The sequence below is a fragment of the Bufo bufo genome, chromosome 6 (assembly GCF_905171765.1).
Source record: "Bufo bufo chromosome 6, aBufBuf1.1, whole genome shotgun sequence".
Lineage (NCBI taxonomy): Eukaryota > Metazoa > Chordata > Amphibia > Anura > Bufonidae > Bufo > Bufo bufo.
The window spans coordinates 287,858,565-287,880,882 of NC_053394.1; the positions used below are offsets into that span (position 1 = coordinate 287,858,565).

At 41.7% G+C, this 22,318-nt stretch overlaps 1 protein-coding gene across 1 annotated transcript in view; it reads left to right on the plus strand.

Annotated features, from left to right (window-relative positions):
- The window catches only part of NGFR (nerve growth factor receptor), an 86,738-nt gene that overhangs the window by 55,273 nt on the left and 9,147 nt on the right, over window positions 1-22,318 (plus strand). Inside the window, exon 3 of the mRNA XM_040435050.1 lies at window positions 15,900-16,259. Within this exon, the coding sequence (XP_040290984.1) occupies window positions 15,900-16,259 (360 nt within the window). The remainder of the gene's footprint in view (window positions 1-15,899; window positions 16,260-22,318) is intronic.

A 22,318-nucleotide genomic window follows, 5' to 3' on the forward strand; every position in this document is an offset into this window, starting at 1 on the left:
AATCCTACCGCAAGGAGTTAACAGACATTCTACAGGAAGGCAGAAATTTGGGAATCTTTTCCCACAGTGATTTTCAAAATTTAAATGTGCAATGTCCGATCACTCCTATTATACATGCCTTACCTAAGGTTCACAAAGGTCTCTTCCCACCACCGCTCCGCCCTATAGTCTTGGGAATCGGTTCTCTGACAGAGAAATTAGGTCAATGGCTGGATACAATCTACAGCCTCTAGTCAAGAGAACACCGGGATATATTAAGGATACAGGAGATATATTGAGAAGCTTTTATGATAAAAAATGGTCCCAAAATTACACATGGTTGACAACAGATGTAGTCAGCCTCTATCCCTCTATTCCCCATCAGATAGCGCTCATGGCGTTAGAATACCATTTACATCGCTACAGTGTGCATGGTGACGTTTTCATTGACTATGTATTAAAGATAACAAATTTTTTGCTCACACATAATTATTTTAGTTTTGATAGCAAATTTTATTTACAAATGCAGGGTGTGAGCATGGGAGCGAAATTTTCCCCGTCACTTGCAAACGTCACCATGGCATACTGGGAGGAGCGCTATATTTAGGACACTGACAATCCTTTTGGTGATTGTATAGAGTGGTATGGCAGATACATCGATGACCTGTTATTTATCTGGTCTGCCGATGTATCTGCCATACCCTCTTTCCTGGATTATCTGAATGGTAACCTTTATGGATTGCGATTTGTTGAAACGCATGATGGCTGTAAAATCAATTTTCTGGATGTAACTTTGATGGGTATTCCGGGCCAGATAATATGCACCCGGACCTACCGTAAACCCATAGCGGGAAATACGGTATTGCGAGCTGACAGCCATCATCCGCTCCATACGATAAAGGCTATCCCAGTGGGGGAGATGATCAGAGCCAGGCGCAACTGCAGCAGAGACCCTGATTTCTATGAGGAGATACAAATAATTGCCAATAGATTGCAGGATAGAGGATATCCACTGTGGATGACCGAAAGGGCAACTAATATAGCTAAAAGAAAGGAACGGCAAGATTTATTGTTTGGAACTCCCTTGAACCACAAAAAATCTAATAGAAAAGAAAGCAACAAAGAAAAATATACTAAAAATAGGGAGGCCAGGGAAAATAGGATTAAATTAGATTATGAGGATAAATCCTCTAATATCCCAACACTTGTACTGACTTTCAGTAATCAGTTTTCCATAATAGAGAAAGCGGTCTCCAAGTGTATTCCCATTTTGTATGAGGATCCACAGCTATACAAAATACTGAGGGGAGGACACAGGGTGGTATCCAAGAGACCTGCGTTTTTGGCTGCCTCTCTGTCTTCCTCTCTCTTCAGTCAAAAATTTGTGGGACAATCGCGGACATGCTGGTTGCGATATACAGGCTTCACACGATGTGGCAATTCCCCATGTAAAGCCTGCAATTATGTAACTCCAAAAAAACAATTCCAAGATTCGGAGGGCAATAATAAATATCAGATTAAAACTTACATTAATTGCAACACATCAGGAATTGTATACATCATTGAATGTGAAGAATGTCGGTTAATATATGTGGGTTGCTCAACCAGAAAATTTAAAGTGGGGTTATTAGAGCATATTAATTATATATTAAATCCTGCATATGTAAACATCTCAAGTGCGGCAAAACATTTTATTATGGCTCATAATAGAAGTTTATCTTCATTTACAGTTTATGCCATAGAACGAGTGTTTTTGCCCACAAGAGGTGGAGACTTCAAAAAACTTGTATATCAAAGAGAAGCTTTTTGGATTCTGAAACTGAATTCCAGAAGCCCTGCAGGATTAAATCTGAGAAAAGAATTTATGTATATCTATTAATAGCATTAACAACTACACCTTGTTGCAACTTTAAAGAAAAATATTACATAGCCTGAATGAACTGGATTAGATTGCAGCCAGCGAGTATAGAGGAGTGTTCAGAAGGAGCGGTTTTTTGGATGTTTCCTTATATTTATATTTATATATTTATGTCCCGCGACTGTCTTTTTCTCTCCTCCCTACCTGCTGGATTAAATGTCATGGGATGTCTGTTCATAATGGCTCATTCTGGATTTTAAATTTAAATGTGTTTTTGTGCACTTAAATTTCTGTCAGGACTTCTGATTACAACACCTGGGATGATTAGCACCGCCCTGCTAGTTTAATGGGGGAGGGATTTTTGTGTTCACCTCTATATATATACTGTGTTAGAAATTGATTGTGGAGGTCATGATTAAGAACCATCTGGTTCGAAATGCGTAGACCGTATTGGGGCTTGTATTTTGAGGATTCTTTTACCGCTGTATATTTGGTTTGTGGAATAAAACACCGTCAAGCAAGAACAACGAGGTGCTGGATTTCTTTTCCTCTTAAGTTCATATGTTTGGGTCTCTCCCCATCCGAGCACTCCTCAAATTGCTGATGCAGATGAGCTGGACTTTTACTATTATTTGCTTTTTGATGACTCTGCTAGTAGGGTTTCCCAGGGCCATCCACATAGCCCTGCACCAGAAGTGGAAGAGATTGAGTGCACCGATGCCCAACCACTTATGTTTCAGGATGTGGACATGGGAGGACCACCACAGCACGTCTCTGATGATGAAGAAATACAGGTGCCAACTGCTGTGGCTTTCTGCAGTGTGAAGACCGACAAGGAGGGCAGGGGTGGAGACTGGGTGGAAGAGATGTGGAGGAAGATGAGGTCCTCGACCCCATATGGAATCAAGGTCATGCGAGTGACCTGTTTAGTTCGGAGGAAGAGGCGATGGTCGCACAGAGCCACCAGCACAGCAAAAGAGGGAGCAGGGTGCAAAAGCGGAGAGGCCGTCCCCTAGACACATGTACTGACTGATGGGTCTACCCCCTTCAACTTCTGGGTCTCCAAATTGGGCACATGGCCTGAGCTTGCCCTTTACGCCTTGGAGGTGCTGGTCTGCCCTGCAGCCAGCGTATTGTCTGAATGTTTGTTTAGCACGACAGGAGGGGGTTATCACAGACAGGTACAGCCGCCTGTCCACAGCCAATGTGGAAAAGCTCACGTTCATTAAAATGAACCAGGCAGGGATCCCACAGGACTTGTGCAGAATAGACAAGTATACCGGCCTCACACAGCCATTGTTGTACTCCAGCGCACTTTCTCTTTGTTTTTGTTTTTTATATTTCCCAATGTTTTGGGGTCCACCCAAATTTTAACAAAATAAAATAAAAAACCAAAAACCAGTGTTGGCTACCTTCTCCTCATCCACCGCCTCCTCAACCTCCTACTCCATATGGACCTCCTCCTCCTAGATCAAGATTTTTTTTACGTATTTTATGTTATTTTAAGTCATTTCCCTATTCACATTTGTTTGCAGCGCACTTGCCATGTTGTTAACCACATTTTGCTGCCTTTTTCAGCCCTCTAGCCCTTTCCATGACTTTTTTAGAGCCATTTTAGTGCTCCAAAGTTCGGGTCCCCATTGACTTCATTGGGGTTCGGGGTCAAGTTCGGATCCCGAACCCAGTGAACCCGAACATCCAGGTGTCCGCTCAACTCTACTCAAGAATCCTTAAATTTGTCTCATACAAAAAAAAAGACTTGAACTCCATGATGAAACATCTTTGCAAGAAAAGATTTATAGTATATAGTCACGTCTGAAGATAAAGATTTGAGCAAAATGACACAGACACGAATGGTGCCCTGCTCAGAATGTGATGTTGCGAATTCCAGTGATGGAAATATCCAAGGGGTTCTGGTACTTTGAAGATTGTCTTGCTCCTGAAATTCAGACTCTCTGAACTCCATTGATGGGATTATCTAATGTGACATATAAGAGTATATTATGAATGAGTGTGGCACGAACCTTAAATGGAGTTTCCATACCTTATATTTTTATGCCATGCATGTAGGGTGGGATTCCATGTGCTTGTTATCACATAGACATCTGTAGAAAGAGCCATGGCCACATCTACTGCTATAAGTGGTCAATGCTGGTCCTCTTGGCAGGTTGAAGGGCAATCAGAAGATCCAGATAGAAGGGATCCCAGGGTTGGAACTCATACTGTCATGGACGTTCCCGCGACAGGTGGCAGGAGATTGGTGAGACTCGCAGCACGTGGTTTGATCTGACATGTTTTCTATTTGGATCAAATGACGTCTGTGTTGTTTCTGGTGCTTGCCACACCTTCTTTCCCCAGGTGTGGCTATTATGGTCATTTAACCTTCTCTATTTATTGTTGCTTCTCCCACTATGCTATGCGGTTTATAGCTTCAGTTTGTGTTGTGAAACGCTGGTGTATGGATCTTGGCTGAGTCTCTGGTGCTGCCATAGCTACTTGAAGTTAAGTGTTTTTCTTTCCCTTTTGTATGGGTTATTTTGTGTGTTGCATTTCCCTGTAATTGGTATTAAGGCCTGAGGGAGACTCCTGTTCATCCTTCCTTTTGGAGGAACAGGTTGTCTGAGTCCTGACATTAGTACCAATGTCCTATAGGGTGAGTTAGGACATTAGGTATTCCTGTGTATGAACTCACCTACCTCTGGGGTCTGTTCATACTGGTAGTTAGTCAGGACTTTGATTATGGTTTTACTAGGAGATGTCCATCTCCTTTCCCTAGTTTCCAGGTCTTATTCCCTCACCCCTTTCCCTCCAATGTTTGGTGTGGTGTTTCCCTCCCACACCCGAATGGGACACATACCTATCAGACATTGATGGCATTTTCTGGCTTTAAGGAGGGACATCATTTCTTCATATTTATGGGATGCGCGCACCAATGATAAGAATGTGGTCCAAACTGTGGTGTGTATCTGTGGTGTGTGGTCAGGTTTAAATACTCAAAGGGTTCTCCATATACACCTTGACCTTTTTATGTGACCTGGATTGTTCTGTAGGCTTCCATATATCCCACTAATTTCAATAGGTACAAACCACACAAGTACATGGTCCATTGAAGCCAGTGCTTGGCTTTTCTAAGTTATGGAAATGTCAGTGCCTCTTCATTTAGAGAGTGTCAGGAAGGCCCTTCTTTTAGAAAACTCGGAGACTGGCTAACATGGGAAAATGTCAGGGCCCACTGCATTCAGGTAGACCCAAGCCAATCAATGATCATCTTATATGCTTGTTAAAATGTAAGCGTTGGCAATACAGGTGGCCACTGTGACTTGGTCACCCAAGTGCCTATGTACACCTGGAGCTGTCCCAAGTACCAATTCCTACAAACCAAGGTAATTACTGTCATTGCTATGTCCTATAAAATTCTTTTGGTAGCTATTTTTAGGGTTTATCTAAGCTACCACCTGTGTTTGTAACCTTTCTATAGCTACTTTTAGCCTCCTCTATCAATGTGCCACACACAGTACTGTGAGGAAGACAGGTGAACAAGAGTCGAGTACTGAATACATTCTGATAATATACTAGTCAGCAGCATTGGAGTGGGCCACCAGAGTTCCAGAGGATCATCTGGTGGCCCAGGCTCTGGTATTGTAGTGGGCCTCAAAGGTCTAGCATAAAAAACATTTGGAGCTGTCTTTGAGGACAATAATTTGCCATTAGGGTCTATTTTTTTGGTTAAATCCTATTAGACTTTATTGGTGATATAGAGGTTGGGGTCCTGAAAATACATTTTTCTGGTGGGCCCAAGAAACCCCAGTCCAACCCTGTTACTCAATGAGTCAGGATGTGGAAATATAAATGGTTTATAGCTAAACAATAGAGTTGTGGATACAGAACAGAAATCACTTTCCTTTGTTTGCACATAACACGTTGTGCCAGATTTTACATCTTGAATTGATTTTTCACTCACTGTGGGAAGAAATGGCGAATGACAACAATTAATGTAGAATCAGTGTGTGCCAGGTTGCTGTCAATGTGAGGGAACACTTCTTTGAAAACAGCAGAAAATGTTAATTACATATGAATGTGCCTATTGTCTGCTCTACACAGGTAAGGGCAGTGAGAGTCCACCAGCAATCAATGACATCATCAAACCATTAGATTACTTGATGCCATCATCAGTGTTCTGTAAACTCATAAGCAATTAGTAAGTCCCCCATTAGCTCACCATGGCTCCTTGCTAGGTTTGTGACTATTTCCTTGAAGAAGAAAAAACTATAGGGAAAATTATCTATCTATCTATCTATCTATCTATCTATCTATCTATCTATCTATCTATCTCTGTATATCTATCTATCTATCTATATCTGTATATTCTATCTATCTATCTATCTATCTATCTATCTCAGATCAATCTCTGTATCTATTGGGATTCAGGCTATTGGCAATAGGACCTTATATTTTCCAGGGGAGACTTAGGAAGTTCAGATTCCACAGCTCCTATCTATCCACATTTTCCCATCTAAAAACATAACACTTCTAAAATAATCTATCTGTAAAAGAATTTCTTCAAGTACAACCTTCCTTACAGAGTGAAAATCATAAAATAAACTAAAATTAAGTGCGTAATGTGAGACCAGAGCGGCAAAACCACAAGTCAGGTGCTTGGCTGTACTGTGTGTTTCGCTGCAAAATTAAAGGTGCATTTACACCAACAGATTATCAGACCAATAGTTGGTGTGTGTAATAATTATAACAAAAGATCTGTGTGTGTAATTGACCATCTGATTGGTCAGAAAATCTGTCAGATAATCTGTTGGTGTAAATACCCCCTAAAAGTGCATTGTGGAAATGGAAAAACAAGATTGATTGCCAGACATGGCTATAAATACCACACTCCCTGGTTATATGTAAATCACCATTGCTGTCGCCATCTTTTTTAGCTATACTATTTAATGAGATGACATTTGTACTTCCTAATAAGTGTTGCTCCCCTAGATTTTTCAGGGGGTCTCTTAAAACAGGGAAACTCTCCTGCAAATGGTTCTGGCAACCATCTCTAGGGGGAGTTTACTGTATACAGTATGCATTTACATAACTTATATTCACTTCCATATCAGGCGTGTAAATATATAAAAATTCTATAATTTAATTGTATGACTGCACAAAGAGTAACCCTATTGTGTATTGGGGTGCTATGCTGGCACTATTGTTTATTGGTGCACTCTACTGTCACTGTGTATGGAGGCTGCGTGCAGATGATGATGAAGGCAACATGACTTTCATTATGAGGGTGGGGTCTGTACATATTGGCAGTGTTTACGAGAAAAAAAACATTTCTTTAACAAATATTTCTTAAAGTAGGAAAACATAGTCATTCCTCCCAATAAACTACTCGGTTGTCAATTATGTCTTTTTAGCCTCTAGAATTAGGGGGAAGTGCATTGTATTGCATATAGTGCAGCATTACATACCATGTTCAAATCTCTATAGGCAGGGGCATGGCTATGGGGGATGGAGAGGTTACAACAGTGGTAGATTATAATGGGGCTGTTTTGGGTAGCCCCGGGCCTAAGGTACTTGTGGGGCCTATGAATGATTACAACATTGATAGCTCTATATTTCTTACCAGAGATGGACTGGGAACTTACAGTGACCCTGAAAAAAGCCTAATATTGGCCCCATGTTGTATGCAGGTTTAAAATGACAGATGGCAGGGCAACCCAGGTACAGTAGCCAGGGCCAACACAAGTAGATGGGGGCAACACAAGTAGGAAGGACTCATTAATAGTGCAGCACAAAATGCCATCCCAGCAGAGTCGAATACCATAGTGCAGTACAAATTGTCATCCCAGCATAACCCAAAAATATAGAGCAGCAAAAAATCCCAGCAGGACCAAACACCATATTGCAGTACAAAATACCATCCCAGCAGAATAAAATACCACAGTGCTGAACAAAATACTGCCTCAGCAGAACCAATTACCACAATGCAGCACAAAATACTGCCCCAGCAGCAAAAAATACCTCTGCAAAAGCTGCCCTTCTGTGGTGGCCAGCACCAGTTGCCATATCCTCTCCTCCTCCAGTTGTCTCTAATTAGGATATGTAGCAGGGAACTTAGTAGGTGCCTGGTCTTTCAGTGTTAGAAAACATAAAAGAAAATACAGCACTACATGCCTATTACATCCAGTAATGTTTTCTCTGAGGTAGACACTCTTTTCCTTACCTTCTACATTTGGACCAGACCACCATAATAACTTCTTTCAGCCACATTTCTTGTCTCTGCAGAGTTTGCCATATAGACATCTTAAATTCCACCAATTTTCCACCATCCTCCCCATCTTCTTAACACAAACTCCAAATCCTAGTGCGCCAAATGTGGAAATATTTACTGTTTTATGACAACAGTATAGTACAAGGATCAAGTGAAGTACTGCAGGCACCCCCTGAAAATATCAGCTCCAGCTCCTCTTCCTACACTGCATATATAGCCCAAGAAGATGGAGGAAGAAGACCCAAATCAATGCTAATTGCTCTACCTGTTACTCTGTTCAATTTGTCAGTGAAGTAAGGATTAGTGACAGGAGTTTGAGGCTTTGTCACTTTGCAGGGAGCAGGTAAACTTCTTATAGTAAGTTGGTTTTGGAGACTCTCAGTCTGTGTGTTGTTAATTGTGATTTAGGGTTGGTAGTGCTACTGTATGACCATAGACATGGGGTGGCAAGGTGATGGTGAGGAAAAAGGAGGACACAGCCTTTGGTATACTTGATCCGCTCCAGGATATCAATCAATACTTTTGTTAATAAATATGGGGAATTTAAGTAATGTCCCCAGGCCCGCTCGGTAACATCCACTCTTGAGTGAAACAGTGCAAGATGATTTTGCCAAGATTGTGTCTGAAAATTCAGGACAAAAACAGCAAATTTTGGATTAATAGTAACTATGGCAGTTGGACCTAGGCTAAGGTGCCTGAGGGAGGTTAGAGACCAAATAAGAAGACACTAATATAATAACTGGCACATAGTAGGTGGGGGTCACTATAATACATTTTGCACTGGGACCCAGGAGCTTCAAGTTACATATCATTAGAGCCTCTCTGTGTAAATTCACAATGGTCCAATGTCAGCCATCTTGCCTTTGGTTGTACTTGACTCTTGAAATTAGTTTTGTTTCCTAATCTCAATTTTCTTCATTTATGCCAAATTGTAGTTTGTTTTTCATAAATCTGGGAACAACATTGTAACATTCCGAACATTTGCCTATTATCTTGTGGAAGAGCCATGAAATTTGTCTTACAAAATGTCATCCTTTTTTGAAGTTTCAGAGTTAGGTCAATGTCCTACACAGAAAACATAGGAGTTAAGATACATGTGGTGACTGCTATCCCGTGGGTGCTGCATGGAGCCTGGTCACCACATGGAGCCTGACCTGAAGTATCCTCTGATATTTTATATTAATCATGTGGACAGCTTGCTTTGTTTTGCTGCCTTTGCTGCTGACTATAAACTTACATATGAACTTATATCTGCATAGGGATATCTATAGAGATGTCTACATGGTGGAAAATATGTAAGGTCGTGGGTATCAACTACTCATAAAAAAGTACAGAATGTCTGATTTTTTAGATCCAAAATTCCAGGCTGAATTATTTCATAATTAATCTTTATAGTGGCCAAGCTCCATTTTCCTGATGTAGAACTTCAAATTCCCTGTATAGTCATAGAGTTAAATCAACATTACAAAATCTACATGACACTATTAGTTCATGGCCCATACACTGCGTGCAGAATTATTAGGCAAATGAGTATTTTGACCACATCATCCTCTTTATGCATGTTGTCTTACTCCAAGCTGTATAGGCTCGAAAGCCTACTACCAATTAAGCATATTAGGTGATGTGCATCTCTGTAATGAGAAGGGGTGTGGTCTAATGACATCAACACCCTATATTAGGTGTGCATAATTATTAGGCAACTTCCTTTCCTTTGGCAAAATGGGTCAAAAGAAGGACTTGACAGGCTCAGAAAAGTCAAAAATAGTGAGATATCTTGCAGAGGGATGCAGCACTCTTAAAATTGCAAAGCTTCTGAAGCGTGATCATCGAACAATCAAGCGTTTCATTCAAAATAGTCAACAGGGTCGCAAGAAGCGTGTGGAAAAACCAAGGCGCAAAATAACTGCCCATGAACTGAGAAAAGTCAAGCGTGCAGCTGCCAAGATGCCACTTGCCACCAGTTTGGCCATATTTCAGAGATGCAACATCACTGGAGTGCCCAAAAGCACAAGGTGTGCAATACTCAGAGACATGGCCAAGGTAAGAAAGGCTGAAAGACGACCACCACTGAACAAGACACACAAGCTGAAACGTCAAGACTGGGCCAAGAAATATCTCAAGACTGATTTTTCTAAGGTTTTATGGACTGATGAAATGAGAGTGAGTCTTGATGGGCCAGATGGATGGGCCCGTGGCTGGATTGGTAAAGGGCAGAGAGCTCCAGTCCGACTCAGACGCCAGCAAGGTGGAGGTGGAGTACTGGTTTGGGCTGGTATCATCAAAGATGAGCTTGTGGGGCCTTTTCGGGTTGAGGATGGAGTCAAGCTCAACTCCCAGTCCTACTGCCAGTTTCTGGAAGACACCTTCTTCAAGCAGTGGTACAGGAAGAAGTCTGCATCCTTCAAGAAAAACATGATTTTCATGCAGGACAATGCTCCATCACACGCGTCCAAGTACTCCACAGCGTGGCTGGCAAGAAAGGGTATAAAAGAAGAAAATCTAATGACATGGCCTCCTTGTTCACCTGATCTGAACCCCATTGAGAACCTGTGGTCCATCATCAAATGTGAGATTTACAAGGAGGGAAAACAGTACACCTCTCTGAACAGTGTCTGGGAGGCTGTGGTTGCTGCTGCACGCAATGTTGATGGTGAACAGATCAAAACACTGACAGAATCCATGGATGGCAGGCTTTTGAGTGTCCTTGCAAAGAAAGGTGGCTATATTGGTCACTGATTTGTTTTTGTTTTGTTTTTAAATGTCAGAAATGTATATTTGTGAATGTTGAGATGTTATATTGGTTTCACTGGTAAAAATAAATAATTGAAATGGGTATATATTTGTTTTTTGTTAAGTTGCCTAATAATTATGCACAGTAATAGTCACCTGCACACACAGATATCCCCCTAAAATAGCTAAAACTAAAAACAAACTAAAAACTACTTCCAAAAATATTCAGCTTTGATATTAATGAGTTTTTTTGGGTTCATTGAGAACATGGTTGTTGTTCAATAATAAAATTAATCCTCAAAAATACAACTAGCCTAATAATTCTGCACTCCCTGTACAATATTAGATACATTTACCTGTGGGGTTGATACTTCAAAATTGCCTATAAAGAATCATGTTTCCATAGAGGTGAAACCGTAGTCATAGAATGATCCCACTGTTGTCAATCATCATGCCCCCACTCCCTCTTTCCTGGCATTTTTAGAGCATTATGCCATTAAGTAGAATCTGTATATTAGAGAATGGAGTACCGCACACTGTTTTACTCTTCCCGGTGCCAGCAAAGACTCGACGGTCATCCAAAAATAGTATAAATATGCGGCGCACAAAATATTCTTTGCAATTTAAAGGTTATTTAGTGATTTTCACAATAAGATGTTCATGATCCAGTTTATAGGAAATTAAATGCTGCATAACCACTTTCCATCTATAAGCTGGACGTTTCGGTCCATAGGGACCTTTTCTATAGAAAAATAATAGCACATCTATAATGAGATATCTCAACCCTTTGTGATAAATGAAGCATTCAATATGGATATATATATACACAATTGATTATATACATAGGGAGGATAAAGGCCAATATACAGAGGAAAAGTGGTGGAAAGAGAGAGCATGGGAGGAGTCCTGTGTGGGGATGTAAGGAAAATATAGACCAAAATGTCATTTTGCTCTATGTACTGGACAATATTAGAGATGGTAGCTGGTAAATGGTATATAGCAGTATGGTGGTTGTATGAAGTACAGCTATATATAGAATGCTATATACCACTTACCAGCTACCATCTCTAATATTGTCCAGTACATAGAGCAAAATGACATTTTGGTCTATATTTTCCTTACACCCCCACACAGGACTCCTCCCATACTCTCTCTTTCCACCACTTTTCCTCTGTATATTGGCCTTTATCCTCCCTATGTATATAATCAATTGTGTATATACACTCACCTAAAGAATTATTAGGAACACCATACTAATACAGTGTTGGACCCCCTTTTGCCTTCAGAACTGCCTTAATTCTACGTGGCATTGATTCAACAAGGTGCTGATAGCATTCTTTAGAAATGTTAGCCCATATTGATAGGATAGCATCTTGCAGTTGATGGAGATTTGAGGGATGCACATCCAGGGCACGAAGCTCCCGTTCCACCACATCCCAAAGATGCTCTATTGGGTTGAGATCTGGTGACTTTGGGGGCCATTTTAGTACAGTAAACTCATTGTCTTGTTCAAGAAACCAATTTGAAATGATTCGAGCTTTGTGACATGGTGCATTATCCTGCTGGAAGTAGCCATCAGAGGATGGATACATGTTCTCATTCTGTTTATGCCAAATTCGGACTCTACCATTTGAATGTCTCAACAGAAATCGAGACTCATCAGACCAGGCAACATTTTTCCAGTCTTCAACAGTCCAATTTTGGTGAGCTCATGCAAATTGTAGCCTCTTTTTCCTATTTGTAGAGGAGAGGAGTGGTACCCGGTGGGGTCTTCTGCTGTTGTAGCCCATCCGCCTCAAGGTTGTGCGTGTTGTGGCTTCACAAAAGCTTTGCTGCATATCTCGGTTGTAACGAGTGGTTATTTCAGTCAACGTTGCTCTTCTATCAGCTTGAATCAGTCGGCCCATTCTCCACAAGGCATTTTTGCCTACAGGACTGCCGCATACCGGATGTTTTTCCCTTTTCACACAATTCTTTGTAAACCCTAGAAATGGTTGTGCGTGAAAATCCCAGTAACTGAGCAGATTGTGAAATACTCAGACCGGCCCGTCTGGCGCCAACAACCATGCCATGCTCAAAATTGCTTAAATCACCTTTCTTTCCCATTCTGACATTCAGTTTGGAGTTCAGGAGATTGTCTTGACCAGGACCACACCCCTAAATGCATTGAAGCAACTGCCATGTGATTGGTTGACTAGATAATTGCATTAATGAGAAATAGAACAGGTGTTCCTAATAATTCTTTAGGTGAGTGTATATCCATATTGAATACTTCATTTATCACAAAGGGTTCAGATACCTCATTATAGATGTGCTATTAATTTTCTATAGAAACTCCAAGCCACTGAAGAAGGTCCCTATGGACCGAAACGTCCGGCTCATATATGGATAGTGGTTACGCAGCATTTAATTTCCTATAAACTGGATCATGAACCTCCTATTGTGAAAATCACTAAATAAAATTACATTTAAATTGCAAAGAATATTCTGTGTGCCGCATATTTATACTACTATTATTAAATAGAATCTGTCCTGCCCACACAGACAATAGTCTCCTCTATTCAAATGGAAACGTACATTACACATAATGTATAACTCTGCACCATCTTTTGCAGCATGATGCAAAATGGGTATTATTGTGCCACCCATATTAACACACGAGTATGTTTATGGAGGATGGCAATTAAGATTATTGGATGAATTTTATGTTAGGGGCTACTAAAATTAGAGCCAGAAATGGTCGCCAACTGGTGTCTCCCCAGCTGTTGCAAAACTACTACTCTAAGCATGCTCTGACAGTCTACAGCTGTTACAACAGCTGAAGAACTATAAGCCAGTGTACCCTCATAAAACACAGTATATGTGTATAAGCTTGGTGTAGTGCACAGGGTGGATCAGCTTGTAGTATGAAGATGTATCACATTCAAGACATTGTTTATTTCAATGTGGCAACTTTTGGTGGCTGTTTTCTATGTGGCAGTAAACTGGCAGTCACCAATTAGCATTATGTACAGTCTTATCTGAGAAAAGCATTGAGATTCTTCCCAGGAAGTCTTTGAGAAGTCCCTACACTAGGTTTGTAGCCAAACCACTGGTGGTGGACAGCCCCTTTACATTGGTGGTTAGTGTACTACCATACACGTAGTCCTTCCATTCATGGAGCTTTCCATGCATCAAGTCCCTCTGTGGAGTCTTTCCATACATGAGGTTCTGCCTTTGTGTTGCATTGAGTCCTTCCATACAGTTTATCCATATATGATGTCCTTCCATACAATCCATAATATATGACATCCTTCTATACATGGAGTCCTTCCATACAGTCCATCTTATATTAAGCCCTTCCATACAATCCATCTATACATTGAGTCCATCCATACTCATCATATATGGAGTCCTTCCATACAGTCCATCCATACATGGAGTCCTTCCACAAAACCTACAACCAAGTACAGGCCATAACCATTTTATAGTCAGACTATCGGCGTATTCATGAAACTTTATTCAGAAATGGTGAGAAATATGGAGTGTGTCTCCAAATGAGCAATTGTTGGGAAATGTTTATAGAAAATTCTGTATAAATATTGTATGTTTCCACTTTATTGCTGAATTATGTTTATTATCTATCTTGGTCCTGCTTTGTGTACAGTATAATTGCTCAGTGAGTCATGTATGAGTCACCATGGCTGTATCTATGGTGCATCTGTTCTCCACTTGAGAAGAACATGGCTTTTCAGGATGTTATAATAGTTAATGAGGCAGGGGTATAACTAACATGTCCAACTTCACAAGGTCAGAGTTCCCCTTATTAAGAATATCCTCCATTTCTGTTGTACATAAGCAAACGTGTGTATATATGTACATTGTAATATACAATTTACTTTATTGTCTGTGATGGTTTCTGAAAAAAAAGGGTAATTGTGCATTGTTACATCCTGTGGGTGTGTGGAACATAAGTTTGAGTAATCACCTGAGATCACAGCAATCAGGGCTGACTTAAATTGAGGTGCCCTGTTGGTAACTTTTGTTGCTCTCGCCATATAGTGTACATTTTACAAATAACCAAACCAAACAATTCCTCATTATAACCGCCAAATATTATGGTTCCCTAATAACAGTGCCATATATTGTCCCAATAGCACTTCGAAGCAGTTACTTAACTAATAATACTACACAGTGCCACCACTACCATACATGCAAAAATAATATACAGTGCTTACATACCAGTTTATTAACAAAGTAAAGGAATCATTTGAGTGAGTTTTAGGCCAGGGCAAATGCAATAGGTAGGGTTCACAGGATCTTGTTGGCCCCATTTATGGTGGGTATGTGCATGAGGCAATGTCTAGCAAACCAGCAACATAAACCAACAAATAACACATAATGAAAATGCGTTTCAGGCAGGGGAGGACTGGGAACTTAAAATGGCCCTGTTAAAAATACTAAAAGTGGCCCCGTTTTGTAGTCGAGTCCAAATTGATGGAAGGCAGAGCGATCATTACCATATTGTGGCACATTATACCACCCAACAGAGCCAAATACCACAGTCCATCACAAAATGAGAAGGGCCAAGGCTGCCCTCTTGGCATCGGCCCACTGGGAAATTTCCCTGTAAGGTCTTTGGCCAATCCGGCCCTGGTTTAAGGATTAAATGACTCCTTTAGGCATCAGAAGAAGGTTATTTCTAATACAGCAAATATTGAATATTCACTGTAGGATTCTCAGTAGCATGTCCACAGGTCCAACTTCTATGCTGTTGTAAAGTTATAGGCCAGGGCAAATGCAGAGTAGATCAAACTCCTGCACTATTATCAAACCAATAGAGAGGGCGCCCAGAATCTTGTTGGCCCCATTTATAGTTGGTACGTGCATGAGGCAATGTCTATCAAACCAGCAATATCACCTTACCAGACAAGGATCAGGAGAACCTACTAAGAAGTCATAACTCCTATGAACGAGAAAGGGGGAGGAATCAATCATGGTCCTCCAGTGGGAGAAATGGTGGTTGGAGCCATAGTAATATTATTATTAAAATGTTTAAAAGATCTTCTCTTTTTTCTCTCATAGGTGTAACCTATTCCGACACGACCAGTGAAACAGAAGCTTGTAAGCCTTGCACAGAATGTGATGGCAATACACGCATGATAGCTCCCTGCGTGGAGACGGATGACGCAGTGTGTGCTTGTGCTTATGGGTTCTACAAAAGCGAGGATAGCGGAATATGTCTACATTGCAAGACGTGTCCGATCGGATATGGTATGATCCTACCATGTTATATGAACCAAAATACTATGTGCGAAAAATGTCCTGAATGGACCTTTTCCAATGTGGACAACAACATGGACCCGTGTCTGCCATGTACAATCTGTGAAGATGATGAGGTCGAGGAGAAAGTTTGCACTGCAACATCGGACACAGTATGCTACGGTGAGTACATATGTGGACAGAAGAGGTATACAAAGGTGTACTATTATATCCCAATTATATCCACCATATAAATGTACATCTTATCGGTTTGATTATACCATTTTCTGCAAATAGCTCCAATGAAAATAGCTCAATGGTAAAAGATTGCAAACAAACCCTGAAAATTCTAATCCTGCAGCCATACTCCTATGCTCTCCCGATGCATTAACACTAATTATAACATCTGCTCAATACTTAAGAAATCCTGAAAACATGACCAGCAGTTGGCCCTGAGGACTGAAGTTGAGGAACACTGGTCTAGGGGATTGATAGAATGCAGTATGACACCAGGATTAGACCACATAGAATATTTTAATCAAGTCTATTTGCAAAGTTTTTTATTCAACTGCTCAGTAGCAGGAATAGCGCTACTTTTGTCCTTGGACAGTGTCTGGTATTACACCATAGCCCGTTCAAATGAAAGAAGAAAGCAGACCAGTGTTCAATAAAAATGCATGTCAGCATTAAATGACTCCTCTAGGCATCAGAAGAAGGTTAATTCTACTGCAGGAAATATTGAATATTCACTGTAGGATTCTCAGTAGCATGTCCACATGTCCAACTTCTAAGCTGCTTTAAAGTTGTAGAAAATCCATTAATTCTTAAGAAAACTTTGCTTGGTATCTACAGAACTCGATCCTGATTCTCTTTCCAAACCGCTAATACAGACAACAAATGAGAGACTTTATATTAAATATACCGTAAACAGCTTGTGTCCCAACGTCACTGGATAGATTATAAGATTACAAATATATTATCACTCTATCTATCTATCTGTCTATCTCATATCTATCTCCAATCAATCAGTCAATCTATATATTGGAATTCAGGCTGCTTGCCATAGACTCTTTTATTTTACAGGGAAGCCTTAGGAAATTTGCTTGTACATCACTTCCCTACTATTCAGTGAATAACGTCATATACCCTGTGGGGATTCGCTCTGGTAATTAGGATTAGGCGCAGTACAGAGGCAAAATACAAGTTTGTAATTCAAACTTCAGTGTTTATTCACATATGATGCCAAAAACAAAACATCACTTTCGCAGTGTTGGTGATACTTCACACCCAATGTCAAGTTAATAAAACAAAAGTCACCTGGCAGTGCTGGCTGGTTTTTATGCCTGGCAAAACCCGGCCTGGAAGACGGGGAGTAGTCACCCACCCAGAACTTTGACTACTCCCAATAAGAACAGTCCCGGATCAGCTATACAGCTATGCTAAGTACCAAGCTGTCAAACAGCAACTGCTGCTGACACATATAAACTGTCTCTTACTCCACCGAGGCCAGGAACCTCAGTGACACGTACCTATCATCCACAATAATTTTTTGTACCTTCTTACATACCTGCCCCCTTTGTTCAACCCTGAGGGGGTGAACACATGCCATACAGTATACTCGGGACAGGGCATCCGCGTTTCCCTGCAACGGGCTTGCCCTGTTTTCGACGGTAGAACTTAAAGTTTTGTAAGGACAGGAACCTCCTGGTGGTTGGTCACCAGGTGGAATGTTCTCCCCAACAAACCAACAAATAATTGTGGAGAGACTCAAGTGCCCTCTTGATAGCCAGGCACTCTCTCTCCACTATACTATAGCGGGTCTCGGCTGGCGTGAACTTACGGCTGAGGAAGACAATGGGATGCTCCTCCCCGTTGACTTCCTGAGACAGTACAGCACTGAGGCCTACTTTGGAGGCATCAGTCTGTACTATAAACTTCCTTTTGAAGTCGGGCGTCACCAAAACTGGGGACCCGCACAGGGCCGACTTCAAAGGGGAGAAAGCCTCTTCCGCCCGATCATCCCAGCGAACCATCACTGACTTGTGTCCCTTCAAGAGCCCTGTCAATGGCGCGGCCACCGTAGCCAAGTGGGGGACAAACCTCATGTAATAGCCCACCATTCCCAGAAATGACTATACTTGCCTAGTGGTGACAGGTTGGGGCCAATTTCGTATTGTCTCTATTTTGCTCACTTGGGGCTTGATGACTCTGCGCCCAATGACATACCCCAGGTACTTGGTCTCCTCTAACCCTATCGCACATTTTTTTGGGTTAGCGGTTGGTCCAGCCTTCTGAAGGGAGTCCACTACAGTCTTCACTTTGGATAGGTGACTTTCCCAGTCGGTACTGTGGATGAAAATATCGTCCAGGTAAGCTGAAGCGTATCGGTGATGTGGACGCAGCACAATGTCCATAAGCCATTGAAAAGTGGCAGGGGCACCATGCAGACCAAAGGGTAGCACCTTGTAATAATACAGTGCTTCAGGTCTGATGAAGGCAGTTTTCTCTTTGGCAGCCTCGTTTAGGGCACCTGCCAGTACCTTTTCGGGAGGTCCAAAACAGAAAAATACCAGGCTTGTCCTAACCTCTCGATAAGCTCATCCACACGGGGCATCGGATACGCATTGAATTAGGAAATCTCGTTTAGTTTACGAAAATCGTTACAGAACTGTAACGTCCCGTCTGGCTTGGGTATTAAGACTATAGGACTGGCCCACCCAGTTTTAGACTCCTTAATGACATATAGTTGCAGCATTAACTGCACTACCTCCGGAATGGCTTGTCGCCGAGCCTCGGGTACCCAGTATGGTTTTAACCGGACTTCGGCCTGAGGTTCCGTAACAATGTCATGATGTATTGTGGAACTGCGTCCAGGGAGGTCCGAGAACACATCCGTGTTCTGACTAACGAACTCCTTGGGGTCCTGAGCCTGTTTAGAGGAGAGTCTGTCAGCAACATTTACGGCGGCAACAGCTTCCCTTGCATCAGACAAAGGGGCCGGAACCGCTTCCCCTAGAAAACTCAGACGCAGGCTGTCTTCCGTAGAGGTCTGCCTATCCTTTCAAGGCTTAAGTAAATTAACATGGTAGATCTGTTCCGGCTTTCGCCACTCTGGCTGGTGTACCTTGTAGTTCACCTTTCCAGCTTTCTTGAGTACCTCGTAGGGCCCCTGCCACCTAGCCAGGACTAACCGGTACCAGAACTAAAACTCGATCACCCGGGTTAAAGATCCGGACCCGAGCCTGCCGACTATAGACCCGACTCTGGGCTTGCTGAGCTGCCTCCATATGCTCCTTAACAACAGGCAACACTGTCTCTATTTGTTCTTGCATCTGGTAGCGTACTCAACAACACTTTTATACGGAGTGGGCTGTTGTTCCCATGCCTCTCTGGCTACATCCAAGAGACCTCCTGAGCTCCACTGTCAGACGGAGGTAATCCTCTTCTCCTGGCAGTGCTGGCTGGTTGTTATGCCTGGCAAAACCCAGCCTGGAACGTGGGGAGTAGTCACCCACCCAGCACTTTGACTACTTCCAGTAAGAGCCGGATTAGCTATACAGCCATGCTAAGTACCAAGGTGTCAAACAGCAACTGCTGCTGACACATAAAAACTGTCTCTTACTCCACTGAGGCCAGGAACCTCGGTGACATGTACCTATCATCCATGATGATTCCTTGTACCTTCTTACAACCCCTATACAGCTACATGACATATACAGCCCTGCCTGCAGAGATACATGCCGGCGTCACCATATGGATGGAGTATCACTACATCTTTGCTCTCACATGCACTTAGGATGACATAACATCCACATCAGCCTGATGATGGGTCCCTCTGTCTGTCTGTAACTCATTGTTCTAATTGCTCACAGTGACCTTATTGTGTGACACAGCAAAGGCAGGAAACAGCCTATAGGCATCCTAGACCACAACAGGGCCATCTCTGTCCTAGACATCACACAAAGCTCTGCATGGATTCATTAGTGGAGAGATAGCCTGATAGAGCCTGCTAAAGATGTGTAGTGTCATTCTGAAGACATCTGGAGAATGTACAGATAATGTATTAGAATGTACATTTATTTATTTTTTCGGTTATAGTATTGTATAAAATAATATATATATATATATATATATATATATATATATATATATACAGTACAGACCAAAAGTTTGGACACACCTTCTCATTCAAAGAGTTTTCTTTATTTTCATGACTATGAAGGCATCAAAACTATGAATTAACACATGTGGAATTATATACATAACAAACAAGTGTGAAACAACTGAAAATATGTCATATTCTAGGTAGGTTCTTCAAAGTAGCCACCTTTTGCTTTGATTACTGCTTTGCACACTCTTGGCATTCTCTTGATGAGCTTCAAGAGGTAGTCCCCTGAAATGGTCTTCCAACAGTCTTGAAGGAGTTCCCAGAGATGCTAAGCACTTGTTGGCCCTTTTGCCTTCACTCTGCAGTCCAGCTCACCCCAAACCATCTCGATTGGGTCCAGGTCCGGTGACTGTGGAGGCCAGGTCATCTGGCGCAGCACCCCATCACTCTCCTTCATGGTCAAATAGCCCTTACTTTCAAAGTTTTCCCAATTTTTCGGCTGACTGACTGACCTTTGTTTCTTAAAGTAATGATGGCCACTCGTTTTTCTTTACTTAGCTGCTTTTTTCTTGCCATAATACAAATTCTAACAGTCTATTCAGTAGGACTATCAGCTGTGTATCCACCTGACTTCTCCTCAACGCAACTGATGGTCCCAACCCCATTTATAAGGCAAGAAATCCCACTTATTAAACCTGACAGGGCACACCTGTGAAGTGAAAACCATTTCAGGGGACTACCTCTTGAAGCTCATCAAGAGAATGCCAAGAGTGTGCAAAGCAGTAATCAAAGCAAAAGGTGGCTACTTTGAAAAACCTAGAATATGACATATTTTCTGTTGTTTCACACTTGTTTGTTATGTATATAATTCCACATGTGTTAATTCATAGTTTTGATGCCTTCAGTGTGAATCTACAATTTTCATAGTCATGAAAATAAAGAAAACTCTTTGAATGAGAAGGTGTGTCCAAACTTTTGGTCTGTACTGTATATATATATATATATATATATATAATTTCCAGGAGTGTCGTGGAGTTTTTTGGTTTATATTAATGAACCACAGATCAAGGATATTTTCACTAGCACCGACCTATACGTCATTGGAGTTATGCTTTCCGGATGTGGATGTATATCATCAGACCATATGGTCCTCTGAAAGTGGCCTATGACTTGCAATAGCCAAATTTACCTGAAAAGTGCTCATCTTCAATGGTATACATAGAAGAGAGGGAAAACCATAGTAAACATCAAGATATCCCCCTTATTATGGTGGCTGGTGTTTCCAACCATACAGTTCATGCATAAATTTTCATCCTCAATTAGCAAAGTAAATGGGACAACCAGGGTTGGATTGTCTCTCAACACATTATCAGAATTTTCCTCCTTATTCTGTTTCCCAACTTCCATTTATATGGAACTTATGTGCCTACACTTTTAAGTGCACCCTAAGCATGCTCCAAATCAAGGGTGTCTTCTGCTCTTGGGCTGTTACAATGGCGGTTCATGACAGCTTCTGCCCCATGCGTACTGTCGCTAGCTTCCTGGATGTGAATTAGGGCCATTGTTCATGTATACCCCCGCTGTTCTAGTACTGCAAGGGTTAACCTTCTCTTGCCTTGTGAGCTGTTGCAAGGCTGTTCCCAATTGCTAATTAGCTTCTGCAATATAGGTGTGCTGCTGACCTCACTTCTTGGTCTGAGTAAAGGGTCTCTACAGATCTTGTTAGGTTTGCTGGAGCCTGTAAAAGAGTTATAATCCATTTGTCTGTCTGATTCCTTGTTCCTGACGTTTGCCTGTTCACCATACTGATCCTGTGACGCCTGCCTTGACATTTAAATAGTTTCATAGATTAGCATTAATTCTGCCAATCCTGACCTCTGCTTGATTCCCAACTACGTGTATTGCCTATTCCCTTAGTACCACTCACCAGTGTCTCTGATCTCCGTAGGTCAGCAGCCAACCCCACCAAGAATATTCCAGGAGGTAGCGGCCTGGTGCCTCCCCTGCAACAAAGTCCAGATCCCTGTATTATGGTTAATGGGTGAATACCAGGGGACAGTCAGAGTAATGCCCTTAGGTCTAGCCCAAAGTCAAACAGTTTTTTTTTTTGGCACAGTGGTTCCACCACTTGGCC